General features: G+C 38.5%; 1 protein-coding gene across 3 annotated transcripts in view; it reads right to left on the reverse strand.

The window, feature by feature from the left end:
- MGAT4D (MGAT4 family member D) overlaps positions 1–20,455 on the reverse strand; it is a 49,567-nt gene that overhangs the window by 21,486 nt on the left and 7,626 nt on the right. For all 3 annotated transcript variants that reach the window (XM_082463434.1, XM_082463435.1, XM_082463433.1), the window contains exons 2-5: positions 13,229–13,387; positions 10,887–11,024; positions 6,517–6,650; positions 4,005–4,051 (exon numbers count right to left, since the gene is read on the reverse strand). In XM_082463434.1, the coding sequence (XP_082319560.1) occupies positions 4,005–4,051; positions 6,517–6,650; positions 10,887–11,024; positions 13,229–13,387 (478 nt within the window). The remainder of the gene's footprint in view (positions 1–4,004; positions 4,052–6,516; positions 6,651–10,886; positions 11,025–13,228; positions 13,388–20,455) is intronic.

Consider the following 20,455-nt stretch of genomic DNA (forward strand, 5'->3'; position numbering starts at 1 on the left):
ATATTTTTCATTTTTCTATACATTTATAGTTGACAGAGAGTAGTAAATGTTTTGACGAATGTTTAAAGGTCATGAAACAACTGCCTGCAATTATGTAGTCATATCCACAGGAATTGTTTGTAAACCTCTGCCTTCCTTTTAACTGATTCTGTCAAGAATCCCTTATAAGGATACGAAACTAGCATAGACTGAAGTCACTTCAGGCTAATGTGTCTTCCTCAAACAGTGGGTTATTATTCAGAATAAAGAACTGAGATGATAGCATGGAATACGAGAACACTTTAAGGATTCGAGCATAAGGCAACTTTGCTCCTGGGGAATCCTCTTTGGGGAGAACTAGACATCCATGGTGTTTTACTTAATCTTGCTCAACTCCATCTCCTTTATACACATCAGCTATTTCAAGCCTTCAATACTGTTCTCAAGTTCATATACTGCCAATCAATCCCTCATTCTCAACGAATGATCTTTATCTCCTTCACAGAGAAACGAGAGACCTTTAAGGAGGGAATTCTTTCATCTCACCTTCCTTCTCCAAACTACTTTTTTTCTACTCTTTCACACATTCTCATCCCTTTTTTTCTTCAGTCTTAGTCCTGCCTGAATCTCCTTGCATCCAGTCCCCCATAGCCCTGGCTTTATCAGCTTCCTCCCTCTTCACCTGAACACACAGAAAAACACTCAAGATGCTCCCATCTCAAAAATCCCCAAACATGTCTCTCTTCGAGCTAGTGTGTTTTAACTTTTCTCCCCATCAGTTAAGCTCATTGAGAATAGTCTAATTCCTTCCATTTTTATTATGAAATTACCCAAAATACACGAAGGTAGAAATACAATGAGTCCCAAATCGCCTGATTTCAACAACCATTAATTTTTTACTTGTTCATCTATGCAGCCCACATTTTTTGCTGAAGTAATATTTTAAAACAAATCCTGGATGTCGTATTTCACCCTTAAATTCTTCAGTGTGAAAATTTAAAAAGGACATTTATTTACAAAATGACCTGACAGTATCACATCTCACAAAATTAAGAATAATTACTTAACATCACATAATACTCAGTTGATATTCACACGTCCCTAGTAGTCTAACTACAGGATCTAATGGCGGGGGCCGGGGGTAGGATGTTCAAAATGAGTATCCACTTAAGATCCTCTCATTGTAATAGGTCATCTGATATTTTTTTTTAAGCTTATTATCTAGACCAGTCACTTTAGTTTTTCTTTCTTTTTCCCTATGCAACTGTCTTTTTGAAAGAAGTGGGTCAGTTGTCCTAAAGAATGTCCCACATCTTGGGGATTCGCTCCAGATTGCTTCCTCTATTCACTGTATATACTTTAAACTGGAGTTTAGCTTTAAAGGCTTGGTTCAATTTGGTGAGATAAAATTTATATTTTAAGGCAGGACAAGGACAAATTTAAGCATAAAATTGCCTTTGTCCCAACACTCCCCCGCAGTGTACCATGTGCATTTGCATCACACATTAACCTCCTCAAAGATGGGAATGCCACCTAGTCCGTAAAGGTCAATTTTTTCCCCTTTCTTCTGATGTAACTTCTTAAAAGATTAGCATTCTTTCCCAACTCTGTAGGGGGCTGTAGTGACTTACTGCTCACTTTGTGTGTGCTTACCTGGACTAGGTATCTTTGGTGAATTTTATGTAGAATATCAGTACGTCATTTTGATATACGATCCTTTGTCTCAAGCATGTATCTGACTGTGCCTTTGACTTCTACCAGGGGGAACAGTCCTCAGAGCTTCTGAGAGTCTGTCTCCAGGGTTATAATCCTCAATTTGGCTTGACTCAAATTCCTTTTTTTCTTAACTCGATTGTTAATTGAATTTTCGTTGACAGATTCAAGGTCGTTTTGTTTTATTTTTGGAGGGTGGTAGGCAATAACTCCCTACAGGTACTTCTTGGTGTATTTCATGTGCATCACAACAGGAGTCAAACCCCCTGACTCTCTACGTTGCAGTGATACTGAGACTGGCCAGAGGTTCAGGTGGGGGAACTCAATCCCTTTTTGCTAATTACCCGTCTGCTCTCAGCCCACATTCTTGCACTTCTGCTGTGCCGTGTATTACAGGGCAGGGGTCTGCAGGCCCCTTGCTAGCTCCTTCAGGTAGGCCCTCCTGGCAGTAAGTAACAAGAGACTGGAAAGCAGTAGAAAAGGCGGACATTCTCCCTAAGGTCGGTTTCTGGTGAAGTCTCCCACGGCGGCATGGAGCACGGTGACAGCACTGCAGGAGCGACACGGTCCGTGGGGGCACCAGCTCTGATGGAGGCTGCCCGGCTAGGACCTTCTGTCCCGGCACTGACCACGGTGCAGCAGACCGTGCGCCCAACCTCAGACCTCGGGGTACAATCTCATCTCCTCTTATGCTTCTCCTGTTTCCTTCTCCTTTTTCTTCTCTCAGCTCTTGTAAACTTTTTTGGCCAATGTTTTGTATTAAATTTTCTCTATTCCCTCTCAACTACCAAGAGTTTCCTGCTTGGATGCTGACTGGTACACCTTCCTTGCAAAGCTCCCCATCCACCTGTCACTTCATGATATGCCTGAATCAGTTACTTTTCAAAATGGTGATCTTCTAATTCTATTTATTCTACAGTCACTGGCTGGAATTCTTTTGACTAGAATAACTTTGCTTCATCTGCTAGAGCTATTTGGTGAGGAAAAACAAAACAAAGCAAAACACTGCTGGCTGAAGCAAACAAGCCTGTTAGCCAGATTCTGCTTGAAGGCCGTGTGTGCAACCCTAGCCTGTAGCACAAACAGCACACATCCTGGGCTTCCCTGGTGGCGCAGTGGTTAAGAATCCGCCTGCCAAAAACACAAAAAGAATCCACCTGCCAATGCAGGGGACACGAGGTCGAGCCCTGGTCCGGGAAGATCCCACATGCCGCGGAGCAACTAAGCCCGTGCGCCACAACTACTGAGCCTGCGCTCTAGAGCCCACGAGCCACAACTACTGAGCCTGTGCGCCACAACTACTGAGCCCGCGTGCCTAGAGCCCATGCTCTGCAACGAGAAGCCACTGCAAGGAGAAGCCCACGCACCATAACGAAGAGTAGCCCCCGCTCACCACAACTACAGAAAGCCCACACGCAGCAACGAAGACCCAATGCAGCCAAAACTAAATAAATAAAATAAATTTATAAAAAAAAAAAGCACACATCTTTAGCGTCATACATAAGGCCTTTCATGATCTCATCATGACCTGCCTTATCTCCCACCAATCTTTCCTCAATTCCAAACACCTACTACATTCAGGATATACTTATATTTCCCATAAAGTAGCATGCTCCTTTCTGGCCCTTCTGCCTTCTCAAGCAATTCTATTTGCCAGGCATTCCCTCCTCCTTCTATCTGCCCGAAGCATGTCTACTTACACGTGGACTCAGTTCAGTTATTATCTTCTCAGGAAAGTCCCTGGTATCGGCAGGTAAAGTGAAGTACTTCCTCCTCTATATGTTCTCACAATGCCTTCCCCATGCCACTATAACACTAGCTTCCTGGCTGTGATTTGCTTTTTACCAGTTGTATCGCCCGCTTAAGCATAAGGATTTGGGAGGCTGGGTCCATTCCACAGCACCTTGCTTGATAAATAACTTCATATTGATTCATCGGCATGTGCTTGCATCTCCCGGGCTGCATACAGCAGGAGGTTGTAAGCAGAAGCAGTGAAACTAACCTCATACAGTAAGAAACGCAAGAATATTTTAAAAATAATCTAGTAGGTTTCTCTCAGAGGCCATGGATTTCATGGGGAATAGCTATTATAACAATAATAACATGACAAATATGGATTTTAATAGGTACAAAATTAGGGGGAAATTATAAGCTACACTTCATCACAGCATTGATAGAACTGCAGGTTTTTTTCTGCACAGCTACACTTATTAAAAAGAATATGATCACTAATAAAATCATGTAATTGGACAGAAAAAAACAGGATAGAAAAATGAAAACAGTTATTTTTAAATTTATCACAAAGTACTTACTTTTTTGTAATCATGTCAACCACAGATTTTAAATAATCTTCGTTACTCTAAAAATGAGAGAAATATTTTACTGAAACTAAGCATGACCTATAGTTCTACTAATACATGCTAATCTAGTTTATTGTGAAATGTTATTATGTCTTAATAATTTCTAGCATTTTTACTTTCTATGAAAGGATTTAAAATATCCATGCGTCTAAAAGATCTGACTGGAATACTGAAAATACTTTATTTTCTCTTTGTCACAATATGAAATATCACTACACATTATTTACACTTAAAAATTAGTATATAAAGCTTATGTATCTAAAACAGTTTTGTCCTAAAAATAGGATGGCTTATTTCAAAGAACTGCTCTTCTTTGAAAGTGTCTTCATTTTATGAGTATTATATAACAGCAAGCTTACTTCACAATTATACCACATTTTTCCAGGCAGTATTTCTCGGCTTGATTCCCCAATTTTCCTCCATCAACAAACTTTGTGTATCTACTCTGCTAGATTAGATGACAGACTCATTTGTAAGTAGCTTTCGGTGGTTTATACTTTCAGGTAATGTTTTTTTTTACATAATCTATGGCATTTACAAGATGCAGCCTCAGGGCCCACAAGAATTCCCAGTACAAAATTCTGAAAATATTTTGAATACTTATAGTTCTACTGTCAAATCTGAGTAGTCTGAAAGGCTATTTTGAATGTATATAGTTAGACTGCTTGTATAAAAATATCAGCCATGATGCAGGCAACTCTATTACAGTACTTAAGTTTCTTAAGATAGCCAAAAATTGAATCACCAGCTATTTCTGAAACATATTTTAGAAGCACTAAACACTAAGCACACTGAAACATATTTTAAACATAGTACTGTAATATGCAACACATGGTAATGTCATAAAACATTCTGGAGATTATGTATATGCTTCCAATATTAAGAAAATAAACTTGGGGACAATGTTTAACCTCTTATTTCTATTTTTCTATTAATTCTTCTATTGCTTGCTTTGTTTAGAGTTTTTCTGCATTCTAAGATATGTTTTTTCTAGAAAATTCAAACAACAGAGAAAAAAATTTTATAGGACAGCAAAGATCCCTTTAACTCCCAGTATCAAGAAACAACCATATTTATATTTTGGAGACCATCATTCTAAGGTTTGCCCACTCTCTTTTTTTCTTTATATATTCTATCATCTGTCTATTTTTTCCTCTTTCTTTCCTTCCTTCCTTTTTTCTATCACATTTTCCATAGACAACATAATGTTAAACATGATACTTCACAACTTTTTTCAGTCAACAGTATGATATGGACATCGTTCTATATCAGTGAATGTGGATGTTCATTCTCCTTTCAGTGGTTACAGATTATTGCAACGTAGACATAAGTACTTAGTCTCTTATTGGTAGATATTTTGGTTGTTTCTAATATTACGCTATTATAAAACAATAGAGCACTGAACAGCTTTGAACTTATCACTTATTGAACACTTAGGATGTGTCATGCATCATACTGAACACTTAGTATGTGTCACTGTAAATACTCTAACTATATCAGCTAATTTAATGGCCCAAACAACCCTATACTATAGGCAATATCACCATTATTTTACAAATAAGGAAAGTGAAGCATAGAGAAGTAACTTGCTCAAGCTTACAAGCCAGGAAGTGGAAGAGCTGGCCTTTGAACCTTGGCAGTCTAGATCCAGTCTGCGTTCTCAACTACTGTACTATACTGTCGTATTTTTATTATTTTTAAATTCTGACCTGATCATCTCTTCAGGATAACTCCCAAGAATTGAGATTTCTGATTCAAAGGATATACGCATTTAAAATCTGACACATTTTGCCAAATTCCCCTCTGAAAGGTCTTATGGTGTTAATATTTATACCATACTTTATAATTTTATGTGGCATTAGAGGCAAGACAGAAAACTTTGGGACCATTAGAGAGACACAGATTTGAATCTGCTCTATTAATTGCTGGGCAAACTATTTACTTTCTTTAAGCTACAGGTTCTTCATATGGATACCTACTTTACAGGGATGTAATGCAGGTTATAAATAATGTATACAAAAATTGTCCACAGTCCTTCAGATATACAAAGGAGTCCCTCAATTAATGATGGCTATTGTGACTTAATATAAATTATCTCTTGATTCATATACCAACCTTTTATTAGGCTGGGCGGGTTTTATTACTACAGCATCAATTTTAATGTCCTGTTTGTAAATATAATTTCTGTACCATAGAGTATACAGGGCTCCTGGTAACATATTTAACAATACAACCACATTTCTCCACATGGAACTATTTCCTTTTCTTTTCAGATTGACATATTTAATTCCTTCTTGGTGGTATCAAACAAGTATTAAATACACTGTTATTCAAAAAAGGCATCTAAGAATTGCTTTTTTAAATTTAAGAAAAAATTCAAAATGATACAGTGATTACCATGGAGGAAGGGTGTTTAGAGACCACAGGTCGGGAGTGAGGGGAGCTACTTATTTTTCATACGTACATCTGCAATAGAGACAATCACGACAGAGTCCTTCTCTTCGGAAAGAGTCATCCTGGAGATGATAGAGGTCAGCGTTTGCTTCAGGTAACTATGATTTCCTCTGTTAACAGTGGAAATACCCAGTGCAAAAGAAACTGCAGACACAGGAGTATGGCATCATCATTTCAAAGCACAGAGAAAAACATAATTTAGCATTAATATCTATGCTTCTTTCTATGTTTGGGTTGTGTGGTCATCAAAAAAGTGTTTGAAACTCTACTGCAAAAATAATCCAAACTGCTGTTAACTTTTATCACATATTTCATTTTCTGTTTGAGGAAATTCCAATTTGCCGTGGATTGTTAGTAAATGCATTAGACTCCAAGATGTTCTCATTTTGGAGAGTTTCAATGTACTGAAAAATAAAACTAGCCACTCTCCATTTACTATAGCTTTCATCTAACTGGGTACAAAACATCACACATTGGCTGACTTTCTACTCTTCTTCCTAAGGAGATGCTGGAACCTAAAATAGGAAAAATACTGTGAAATATTTTCACCTGTGAAAAAACTGTATGAAGTAATTTCCAAATGACTGATGGAATGAATCCACGCCTCTAAGTAACTTTTACTGCGTATTAATGACTGAAGCACTGGGAGAACAGACCCCAAGTTATTCCAGTAGCTATTAAGCTTCTATCAGTGAAGTCTACCCAGACTCAATCTTGGCTGTACCAGTGCTTGGCTGTTTGAGTTTGGTCAGATATACAGCCTCTCCAGTCTTAATTTCCCCACTTTAAGATGGGGATAAGTACTTCCAGAATGGCTAAGTGAGGAACTCAGAAAAATCCTCTCCCTAAAAAAGCAATAATAAAACTGGAAAAAAAACTTGTTGAAACCATTGGAGCCCTGGTATACAAAAAAATGAGAGGCATTTATTTAAGAAAAATTACTGAACTTCAGTGAGAGCAGTAAGAATCAGTATTTCCCTGATTACTATTGTGTTTGAACATACTTTCATATGTATGCTGACCTTTGGATATTCTTTTGTGAAATCCTGTTTAAGATCTCGTCCATTTCTCTATTAAGTTGTCTCTAGTTTTCTTACTGATTTACTGATGCTCTTTATACCTTCTGAATATGAACCCTTTGTCAGTTATATATATATATTACAAATACCATCTCCCACCATGGGTTCGCTTTTCAATGTTTTACCTCTTAAAATTAAGAAGAGACATTCTTAATTTTAATATTGTGCCATTTATCGATCATCTCCTTTATAGTCAGTGCTTTTTGACTCCTGTTGAGAAATCTTTGCTTATCTGCAAGTCATAAGGATGCCTTCCTGATTATCTTCTAGATCATTTATTGTTTGCCTGTTATATTTAGAGCTACACTCCACCTGGAATTGATTTTTACAAATGGAGTTAAGGTAAGCAGGAGTTAGGTTGCAAGCTTGGGGATCCACTTTCAAATGTAATTCCTGGAATTGCTTCCCATGACTTAGGATAAGGCATACATTGACAAAAGTTTGCAGGGCCCTTCCCTTAGTGACCCGGTCTGACCTACCTCTTCTGTTTCAACTACCCTCCCTCCAAACCAGTCTCCCTTCGTGTCTTTCAGCTTCTCAAACTGAGCAGACAGGCCCCGCCCCTCTGCAGGAGTCTGCGCGTGCCGGCGTGCCGTTCCTTGGTGCCGAGAACACTCTTCTCCAGCTCCTTGGGCCAGTTCTCCTCACGCTCTGTAAATTAGGCTGGGAGCACCAGCTCTGTATTCTCACCTCATCTCTCATGAGACTTATCGCCCTTTTTGCTGTTACCCATTTGCCTTCCAGGTGAGAATGCAAGCTGAGTGAGGGGAGACTCTGCTTCTCTTGCTCACCATTACTGTGAACCCGGCACTAATATAACGACTGCCACATAATAATGTCCAAAACTCTGGAGTGGATAAACAAATGGCCAAACTCCTTTACTATGTGGCCTCTGCCCCGTGTTTTACTGCCGATAGGCTCCAGCCCCAATTGTGCACACAAGCCCCATCTTTTTTTCCAGGCCCTCTTGCCGTTAGACCTTTCACACTTCTTTCCGCTCCCTTTCCACTCTCCACCATCTGCCTTTTCCCTGCTTACCCTATTCCGATTCTTTTCACCCTCCATGTCTCAGTTTAGATGTCACTTCCTCCAGAAAGCGTTCCCTACTTCCCTGAGTACAGAGTACTCGCTCCACCCTTGTACTTCCCTTATCGGAGCACTGATTACTTTCTACTGTAATTGTTTGCCCATTTGTCTCTATGAGGACGAGGTCCGCATCTGTTCACCACTAGTTCCCCAGAGCCTAGCAAGCAGCTGGTACTGGGTGGAAGTCTGTTAAGTGAGGGGACGTGGAAGACTTTACACGGAAGCTGTCAGTCAAGCTGAAAAGTCACAGTGGACCAGAGACTCACGTGGCAAGTTAGCTGTGGGTTGTGGGAGGCGGCGTGCTCCTTACAGGCAGCGGTCAGCGCACACTGACCGCTTGGTCTATTCTGGGGGGACGTTAAGTGGTTTGGGGTTGCTGGGAAAAAAAGGAAGCGGTGGAAACTGAGATTTGAAAAATACAGCTTGTTGTGCATATACCATGTCAAGGAGCTAACTTCACCCTTCACGCACTGAGGCTCCACTGAAGGATCTTAAGGAAGAGCTGAGCATGTATTTGAGTATGTATCTCTGAGGAAAGTGCACAGAGTGAACTGACTTCGACAAGACGAAAGCCATGAGAAAAATTACAAGTCTATTTCAATAGACCAGACAAGAAATGAGGGCTCAATAAAAAATAGTTATAGAGGGGCTATAGAGAGTAGAAATTATCTGAGATGTATCAGAAAGTAGAACATACAAGACTGATGACAGGTTCCCCAGTAGGCCATGCTCCAGGCTTCAATACTTTAGCAAATGTTTTATGTCACCTTTAAAGTAACTAAAATCTCCCTTTAAATTACCTCTGCCGATGAAGGTTTATATGGAAGCCTGTCCTCCCAACACAGCGCTCATAACTGGGTTATTTCAACACCCCAAGCTCCCACACAAGGAATTCCATTGCTCTTCCCGATTACCCATCCCTCTGTCTCTCCTTCCTTTCACTCTGTATCATGGGCTTCTGCTTATCTTTGCTGATGCTTATCCAAGCCTGTGCTTCTCCCTGGCATCTAGCAGCTTAGAGTTTCCATGTACTGACTTTGTTGTTCCTGTGTCTTTCGACTCCACCTCTTCTGTACGCTGTAGCTTTGTGTGGCATGCACTCTCTCACACATTCACACGCGTGTGTATGCATGTATATGTACATATTTACATGACACAATCAAAATACTCCTAAGAAGGAATCTGATGCAGGTAAAAACTTTTACAAGCGTGATCTCAAAGAGTTCCATCACCTCTCCAAGCCTCATTTTCTCAGGTTTAAAATAGAGGTAATCACAGGCCTACTGCATTGGGTTGTGAGAATTATTAAATGAGATAATGAAAGAAAACATCTAACTTAGTATATGAAACACAGTGAGAATTCAGTAGATGGTAAACAATGTCATCTGGCACCCCCATCTCAACACAATAGGCTTGTCAGAGGCATGTGACATAGACCAACACTACTTATTCCCAAGGAACTGCCTAGAGCAGAGGTCAGCACACTTTTTCGATGAAGGGCCAGATAGTAAACATTTTCAGTGCTTGGGCCATATCATCTCTGTTGCAACGACTCATCTCTCCTGATGTAGCATGAAAGCAGCCACAGACAACAACGAGTATGGCTATGGTCCAATAAAACTATTTAAAAACAGGCAGATTTGGCCTGCAGGCTCTGGTTTGCTGACCTCTGGCCTAGGGTGACTCACCCATTGGAATGAACGAGGTTGGTGGCAATGGCAGATGTTTTGAGACTTAGCCTAGTATCCCTGCTTCTAATGCAAATGCTTTTCCTTTTCTCCTATACCCGGTGAACTTGAACTCATTCTTCAAGGCTTAGCTCAAACATTGTCTCTTCTGTAAAGCTTTTGTTGACTTTGGTCCCCAGAAAGATGGGGAAACAGGAAGATAACCAGACAAGAAACAGATTTATCAAAACCAAGGGAGAAAAGAGTTGCCAAGCACTTAGCATATGCTTAATGATGTTTGGCTTATATTGACTTATTTTCAAAGCATCTGTATTAAAATTGAATTTGAATTCAAGTCTCCAAATATTTGTTGAACAATTTTTTCTGTCAGACAATACACTGATTTCCGGTAATCCAAATGAATGCCAGATAGGCTGGTGGTCTATATATCAATCTGAGTATCATATTAATGGATTACATTTTAAAACTTAAAAGGATGTCCCCAACGAGCAAAATGTATTTGATTTTCCAATTCTAAGTTTTCTTACCGCCTGTTTTCTCTTTGCCAATGATTACATCAGGATAAATTCTGTCTACTTTCCTTAGATGGGGGAAAAAGAACCTTAAGACTTCAAATGCATTAGATACTGTTTCATTCTTACTCAATGCATTCACTTTCTTCTTAACTGAAAGAGAGAAAAGATAGGGTTTCTGAGTTCATGACTTATAGGGATTCTTCTCCTTCCAGTACAATTTTTTTAAATGAGCCTTAATAAGTTAATTCACAGATTAATTTAGTATTCAGTATATATGATACATACTATTAAATGTGAATTATCAAATCATAAGGCTATAAAATATAGCTCAAAGATTACTGATTCATGTTTATTTTAAAGGTAGTATTTAATTTAAGTCTAACACTATGAGTGACACAACCAGAGGCTAACAGAACTGACAGTTCCAAATGCAGGAAGCAGAACTAAAACATGCTCTAATTGGCCTGCTCTGCTACTTTGATTAATATCACATCATTAAAGCTTGTATCTTTATACCTTTGTTTTCTAGGCTCTCAGCATTTAATGACTCCATCTGCACCATTCATCTGAATTTGCCCCCATAATTTTGAAAAAGAAGAACAAAGTTGGAGGACTCCCACTACCCAATTTAACTCATAATACATAATATAGTAATCAAGACAGTGGGGTCAACTGATTTTTGAAAAAGGTGCAAAGGTAATTCAGTGCAGAAAGGATGACCTTTTTGACAAATGGTGCTAAAACACTTGGGCATCCACATGAAAAAGACTGAAACTTGACCTATACTTCATGCCATTTATAAAAATAAACTCAAAAGTTTCATAGACTTAAATGTAAAACCTAAAACTATAAAATTAAAAGAAAATCTTTATGACCCTGAGCTAGGTAAAGTGTTCTTAGGTACAATGTCAAAAGCATAATACATAAAAAGGAAAACTGGTAAACTGAACCTCATCAAAATTTAAAACGTCTGCTTTTTGACGGACACCATAAGGAGAATGAGAAGAAAAGCCACAGACTTGGAGAACATATTTCCAAATCACACATCCATCTGATATGTATCCAGGATATATACAGAACTCTCAAAACTTAACAACAAGAAAAAAAACCCACCCAATTAAAAAATGTGTAAAATATTTGAACAGGCATCTCACCAAAGAAGATATATGGAGGGCAAATAAGCACATTAAAAAATGTTCAACATCATTAGTCACCAGAGAAATACAACTTAAAACTAGGAGAGACCATGGCATTGGAATGGCTATAATTAAACGGAGTGACTGTAACTCTCATACATTGCTGCAAGAGGTACAGCCACTCTGGAAAACATCTTGGCAGTTTCTTATAATGTTAAACATACACCTACCATATGCTCATCAATCCTAGATATTTATCCTAAAGAAATTAAAATTCCCTTCATGTAAAAAAAATCTGTACACGAATGCTTATGGCAACAGGTATTTGTAATCACCAAAAAACACACAAACCTGAAAACAATCCAAATGTCTCTCAATTAGTGAAACAAACTCTCCATTGCACATCCATACAGCGGAACGCTATTCGGCAACAAACAATTGGTCACATGACAACCTGGATGAATCTATACTAAGTGAGAGAAGCCAGCCTCAAAGGGTTACACACACTGTGTGCTCCCATTTGTATGGCATACTGGAAAATGGAAAACTATAGGAACAGAGAATTGATCAGTGGTTGCCAGGGGTTAAGAGTTCCGAGGAGGTATCTGAATACAGAGGGGGAAGCAGGAGGCAGGACTTTTTACCCTGGAGAAGTGGGGAGCCACTGAAGGTTGATATACAGGACAGTGTAGCCTTCACTTTGGCTGAAGTGAGAATAAATAGGTGGGGCAAGACTGGAGAGAGAGAGAAAAAAAAAGAAGTATGTTAGCCGTCCTTCAGATGAAGCATGAAGGTGGCCTGACTAGGGTAGTAGAGATGGTGATAGAAAAATGTGGACATATTTGTGAGCTATATAGGATTATGAATCAACAGGACTGCTTACTAACTGCCATGGAAGAAGTATGCTAGAGGGAGAGAAAGGATTCAGAGAGGATGTTCAGGTTACTGGCTGCTTCTCTCAGGTGGATCACGGATGGTGGTGCAATTCACAGAGACAGAAAACAGAGGAAGACCATTTTCGAGGTAGAGATGAGAGGAAGTCTATCAGTGATGTCTCTTACCTGATTTTTGCATGTCTCACAATAAAAGAATGAATACTGATTTAGTTATAGTTATTGGGAAGAAATGCCCTAAAGTCAGAAAGCATAAAATCTAAATTTCTAAACACAAAACATTAAAAAACCAACCACCATACACAAAAACAAAAACCACCCAAACCTGAGTTTAGCGATGCATCTTCTCTCTCTGCAAGTTTATACTTCATTTGATTGAAGGCTTTAATCAGCTCTTGGCGATTTATTTCCGTTTTGTTTTTTAAACGTAGTATAGTTTCCTTAAACTCCGAAATTTGGTTTCTACAATTAGTTAATTGATTACCTACAAAGAAAACATATGTGTATATGTGTATATATATATACATGTAGCAATGGTATCATACAATTTTCTATAATATATAACAAGATATAAAGTATATGCTTCAATATAGCTATATAAAACACTACACTTATATGTGTATATAGTGCTATATACATATAATATGTATATACATAAAGGACTGAAAAAAAGAACGAAATGTTAAAAATAGTAATATTTGGAAGGTGAGATGATCAATGGTTTTTGCTTTATTATTTTGTGCTTTTCTATGTTTTCCAAATTCTCCATTTTGTGCATGTATTAGATTTGTAATTAGAGGGAAAAAGCAGTTGAGCCAAAAAATTCACTTCTAAGAATTTTTCTGAAGAAAATGACTAGAAATATGTACACAGATTTGGCTCTAAGGATGTTCAACACAGGCAGCATTATTTATCATTGTAAGGAAGTTGAAAACAACCATAATGCCCAGGGATGGAACTATCCTAAATAAATTACAGTATATCCTTTTAAGAGTTCTGGTGGCTCTCATGTCAAATCACATAGAACTGACTCCCAGTTTTGCCGCTTAATATTTGTGTGACCTCGGGCAAGCTACTTAATTTCTGTTAGCCTCTGTTCCTTTAGGTGTAAATGGATATATAAAAATCCCTGCTGCAGAGCTGTTGAGAAGTCGTAATGCTATTATGCACGTAAAGCATGTAGCAAAGCATACACAAAAAAAATGCTTTGACAAATGTCTAATAAATATTATTTATCAATGGGCTACTTTCTTCATTTATCAATTAAATACTATGTAGCTATGAAAATCACCTTTTAGAAGAATATTTAATATTGTAAAAACACTTGTTTTTTAAAAACAAAACCATATAATTTCTTTTTTTGCAAAGAAAGTACATTAATATAGGAAAAAAGAGTAAGTGTACAAGTTTATATTTTGTTAATATATAATCTTTGGTTTGTTGAATCACTTTTTATTTCCTATTTTCACAAAATTCTTTTGTTCCTAAAATCATGTTGCATTGCTTCTGTAATCAGAAAAAAATTAATAAATAAAAAATTAAACATCTTTTATTTGCCAAGTACTCTGTGTCAATGGAAATACAAAAATAAAAAAGATATGCTCAGTTCTTGCCTTCAGGAAGTTTACTGGCTAACTGGTAGAACTAAATGGATGACTGAAATCAGTGTGATATTTCTGATGTTATAGATTCCCTTCTCCTCGGGTTTTAACTAATTAAGCACACACATTGATAACACCAGCCCCAAATAGGGACTATCGACCTTATTTGGGGCTTTCTGACAGTGGGCATATTGCAGAGTGTACTGGGATGTCCTACTTCTCTACCCAAGTTAATTTACCCCTACTCCCACCCCATTATTGAAAGAGGAGCTGGACAACAGCAGGGCCACCCACAAAGGAGGTGACTTGCCGCCTATGCTTACTACTTAGGAGGAAAAAGTAGAGAGGGAGCCCAGCCCTTCTTTCAGAGAGTACATAAGACAGTTATTATACGAGGAAAAGCCAGAGATGGCCTAAGTTGCCTTTTTAAGGAAGCAATTCTGCCGCCTTGTTAATTTGGACCATAGAAGTCAGGTCTGACCAATCTCACCATTCAGATGAATCCCTCGGTCTTGTGAGAAAGGTAATGAGCTACTGGGAGAAGTTCCAAGTGTTCACTTTGAAATGTCCTCTCTAGGAGGGTGAAATGAAAGATATCCCCTTGAAGGAAATATGGGCACCGCAGAACAAGGTTTCAACCCCTGGCGAGTAGTGGTAACAGTACTCACATAGGGCAGAATTGAGACAGTTTGGGAGGGGAGGGGAGAGAAAGCTAGAGAAGGATTCTAGAGGATGTGAGGCCTGCACGGACTCTTGAAGGAGCTCGAGTTATTTGTCGAGGGAAACAAGGAAAGGCATTCTCTTGGAATGCAGTGTGGAAAGGCAAAGAGGCATTCAAAAACATGGTCTCTAAAGACCCAGAAGCTGTTCATTATTTCAGGGCAACGTGGGAAAAATTCAGTGTGAGGTTAAAAGAGGCATCTGGTTATGCTGATCTTTTTGATAAGCTACGATAAGGAGCTTGAACTTTTTCGTATAAACTAGTGTTTCTCAAACCTTTCTTATAAAAACCTCTAATGGCAGTGAATCTGAACAAAAGGGACACGGGCAGAGGCATAACTTGAAGTAGCCCACCACATTCATGGAATTTCTGTAAAGTTTCTATAAAATGTGGACAAATTTTGTAGCCTTTTCCACAGTACATATTTGTTTTAGTATAAAGATAATGGAGTCACTCTTATTTTTTGCAGGTGACTTTAAACATCTTGGAACACCACTACAGACTATCAAGGGAACAACTATCTCAACTGAGAAGCATAGCTGAAGACTATTAGGTAGAACACATGTTCTAGAAAGATCATTCTGGTGACCACATAGAAGATTTTTTCAGGAAGGCAAAACTAAAGCCAGAGAAAACACCAGTTAGGAATCTACAGTGGTATTAGTTTCAAGTGAGAGATGATAAAGAACAAACCAGGGCAGAAAGGATTAGGAAGTAGGAGATGAATATGAGAAATATTTGAGACCTTTTATTGGCAAGACTTAACTGACTGAGAGAGAGAAAAGAATCCCTCTTAGGTTTCCAACATGACTCTAGATTTCTAACCTGGTATTCATTCTGGACTGGGAAACAGGAAAAGAAGCAGGGCCAGAGGTAGTCATAATGCTTATGAGGCATCCAAATGCGTGGCAAAACACACGGCCCAGAGAAAATGAGGGCGCAAAGCAGTTTCCGACCTTGGTTACTTTGTTAAAATATGGAAACATCTGATTAGAGAAGCAATATACAAGCTAAAATTTTAGAAAAAGGCACAGAAAAGAACAAAATCCATTGTAATCCCACTGCTTAAAGAGAACCACTATTATTGTTTAGCTTTACATAGTTCTAGACCTGTGCTTACTTTTTTCCCCTCGCTTCAGTATATAAATGTCAAATACAATCATGGGGGGAAAATGCATTAAGTTAGATAAAGTGGTTCATTTTACACTGAAAAAGGCATACTCTATCGATGAAAACAAATTAATTCTTTATATGTTACATAGCTAAATATCAAAATATACAGAGAAAACTATTAGCGCCATGAGAATATGGAAAAATATATTTCAATTAGCAAGAAAAGCATAGAGATTTGCTGTCAATTTGGGATGGAATAAAAGATAAATTCACCACTTGGAAGACAATACATTCCAGACGGATTTTTTTTAATTAAGGTAAAATACAAAAATGTAAAAATAATGGTGATCCTTCTGGGTTGAAACATCTAATATCTTTTCACTCCTCTGCCTTTTATGAACACGAGCACACGTATGTGTAGCCTGTGGCAAAGATTGGATAATGCCATTCCCGGGCTCTAACCCTTCAGAGATTCCTCATCCCACAGAAAAGGGGCCAAAGCCCTCACCAGGACAGAGCCCTACCTGACCGGGCCTTGGCTCCCTCTCTGGCCTCATTCCCACCCCTCTTCCCTCATTCTGGGGAGCAGCTCCAGACACACTTGCCTCTGTGCTATTCCTCACGCCAACCACTCTCCCACCTTAGCACTTTGGCTCTTGAAATTTTCTCAGCTCGTCCCCCAGACACTGATGTGGCCAGAGCTCCCTAGTTTCATTTGGTTTTCTGCTAAAACGTTACCTCCTCAGAGAAGCTTACCTTACCATCCTTTATGAAATAGCACACCCCCTCTCTCCCCCAGCCTTTTTTTTTTCAAATCCCTTATCACTACCCAACTTCCTATTACTGTTTATTATCCCTATTACTGTTGTTATTCACTGTTTTTATGTCTCTCTCCAGAGCTCTCTAGAATGTAAGCTTGAGAGTAGCAAGAACTTTGGTTTTTTTAGTATTAAATTCCCTATGCCTGAAACAGTGACTGCCATATAGCTCCTACACAAATATATGCTGAATGAATGAATAAACAAATTAATGGATAAATGGCTTCATCAGCGTAGGAACTGATTTGAGTGATTCTAAAACTGAATCATGCTTTAATCAAAAGAACTGCAACTATCCAGATAAGTCTTGAGTATTCATACAGTGGATACTATTTGAGGATGCTTAAAATTTTCACAGTGGGTGTGGTTTAACCAGTATAACCCTGTTAATGGGGTTTCCAGGGTAATATTCTCTTTGCAAAATGGATCATGTGTTTGGAGTCCATATATCATGGACGATGCAACATTTCTGGACTTCCACAATGTAAGTCAGTCCTTGAGGGATCAATTTGGTAAACATGAAAAGAGTTTTCTCTAGAGGAAGTAATATTTTCAGAAACAATCATACAGAAATATTAAAGGACATAATCTCTACTCTTGGATCTGCTTCTTGTATATTTTTACCTGATAATTCAGTTCATCAATGTTCTATTTAAAATATTTATATTACTTGCCTTTTCACTCAGGTATTTTAGAGGATGAAATGTTACAAAATTATTTTGCAAAAGTTTGAATAATTTAATGTTTTGAGTCAACTGAGGTGAAATTGTGAAAACAAACACCAGTCCCTGTGTACAATGTGACTTCCACCCATAAAAAAGGGTCCAGGTAAGATCCTAAGTAAAACTGACTTTGCTTTCTCACAGCAGAGGTCCAACGCACTGCTCCCCAGTATAAGTAAAATGCAAGTCACATTTGTAATTTAAAATTTTCTAATAGCCACATTAAAAACAAATAAAAAGAAACAAGTAAAAGTAATTGTAAACAGTATAGATGATGTAATCCAATATATCTAAAATACTTTTCAGCATGTAATCAACATGAAAATAATTAATGGAATAGTTTGCATTTTTTTGTGCTAAGTATTCTAAACCCTGTGTATATTTTATACTTTTACAGTACATCTTAACTCAGATGCTAACTTTTGATAAGTTACAGTAAAATGCAGTCTCACCAAAACAACAAAATTTTGCTTAATGGAGAAATATTTTGCACTGTTTCCATTTTTAAATTTAAATTTAAATTACTTAAAATAAAATAAAATATTCAGTTCCTCAGTCGCACTAACTACATTTCAAGTGCTTGACAGCCACCTGGCTGAGGGCTACCATATTGGACAGCATGGGTCTACAGCACCAGCTATGAGCTTATTAGAAACGCAGGATCCCAGGACTCACCCCAGACCTACTGAGTCAGAATCTGTACTTTAATAAGATTCACAGGTGATTGGTATGCATGTTAAAATATGAGACGCACCATCATAGACCCTTTTAATTGTTTTATCTTTCTCAGCATTGACTTTACTATAGTTCAAGTCTTTATTGCCTCTAGATGCACTGTTATAATTGTCTCTTAAATAGTCCCTCACCTCCAATCTATGTTTAATCGTCTGGAAACACTGCTCAAAGACTTTAAATGATTCCCGGGATGCTCACTGAATAAAGTCTAAACACTTGCCTTAATATAGGAGATCCGATACAATATGGCCGCGGCCTGACTTTTCCACCTTATTTCATTCACTAAACACCTCTGGTAATGAGAAGCAAGCTGAGATAGTCATACTTTCTTACATTTAATACTTACCATGTGTCACTCACTGTGCTGTGTGATAGGTAAACAAACACAGATAAAGCCAGATCCCTGCTCTAAATAACTGACAATCAGGATGCAAGGTATAGGGGAAAGGAGCATATATTTAAACAACTAGGGGCTTCCCTGGTGGCGCAGTGGTTAAGAATCCGCCTGCCAATGCAGGGGACATGGGTTCCAGCCCTGGTCTGGGAAGATCCCACATGCTGCGGAGCAACTAAGCCCGTGCACCACAACTATTGAGCCTGTGCTCTAGAGCCCGTGAGTCACAACTACTGAAGCCCGCATGCCACAACTATTGAGCCCACACGCCTAGAGCCCGTGCTCCACAACAGGAGAAGCCACCGCAATGGGAAGCCCGCGCACCACAACGAAGAGTAGCCCCCGCTCGCCGCAACTAGAGAAAGTCCGCACGCAGCAACGAAGACCCAACGCAGCCAAAAATAAATAAATAAAATAAATAAATTTATGTAAAAAAATCAGTTAAAAAAACAACTAATTATAAAATAATTGTTAAACTGGAATTATCCTTAAGTGCCACAGGCAAAGGGAGGAAGGAATGATTCTTTTTTTTTGAATTATTAATTCTTACGGAAGATTGAAGTGTGGGAGAGGGAAGTAGGAAAGGTTTCAGAGAAGAGGGAATATTTGAAAACTTGAAGAAGGTATAGAATTTTGCATACAGCAGAGGGCAGGGAAGGGTATTCCAGACTAAGAAAACTACAGCATAAATGCATAAGTATAAACTGGTATGGCGTAGTGAGGGGAAAGCAAGTGATTCACTCAGGGGGTAGAAAGAAGGGGAAAAAGCATTGCGTTTAAGTACTGGCCCACTTTAAACGTATTATTCACTTATTTGTATACCCAGTGTGGTTCCAAAGAAAGAATATTTGAAGCAGTTGGTAGGAGATGAAGCTAAAAAGGTAAGTACATTTCAGATTACACCCCTCCATGTATGCTTTGCAATAATCAAATTACACTATGTACCATGCCCTTTAAACTCCCTATGAGTGGTTCCTCTATTGTAAATATTTCAACATTACAAAGAGTATTGATGACCTAAAACAAATAGACTGTCAGTTATTTCTCCACAAAAAAAAAGAGTTTATTTGGTATCAGCAGAGAACTGCAATTCGGAGTCCATAACCATGGCAAGTCACTGCAGGTCACTGCACAGCAAAGGAAGGAGCTCTCTTTTACAGAGGGGAACAGGAAGCTGGGAGGGCTACAGTAAACAAAGAGTCCCTGGCTTTTCATTGGCTGAGTGCTTGACATTAAAGAAGAGGAGTCTTTCTTTTTCCTGTTGGGCTCTGCCAGCATCTCAGGGCATGAGAGCTCCCCCTTCTGGTCACTTCTGTTTGATTGAGGTTTCTGTTTATTAAATTTTTTTAAAAGTATGTAAAAGTTTGAAAGACAATAATAAAAACGAACATCCATGAACCCGCTACTACCTTAGCCTTAGATATGCTGTTTCCTTCCAAGATCAAATT

The sequence above is a fragment of the Balaenoptera physalus genome (genome assembly GCF_965194825.1).
Source record: "Balaenoptera physalus genome assembly, chromosome: 5".
NCBI classification, from domain to species: domain Eukaryota; kingdom Metazoa; phylum Chordata; class Mammalia; order Artiodactyla; family Balaenopteridae; genus Balaenoptera; species Balaenoptera physalus.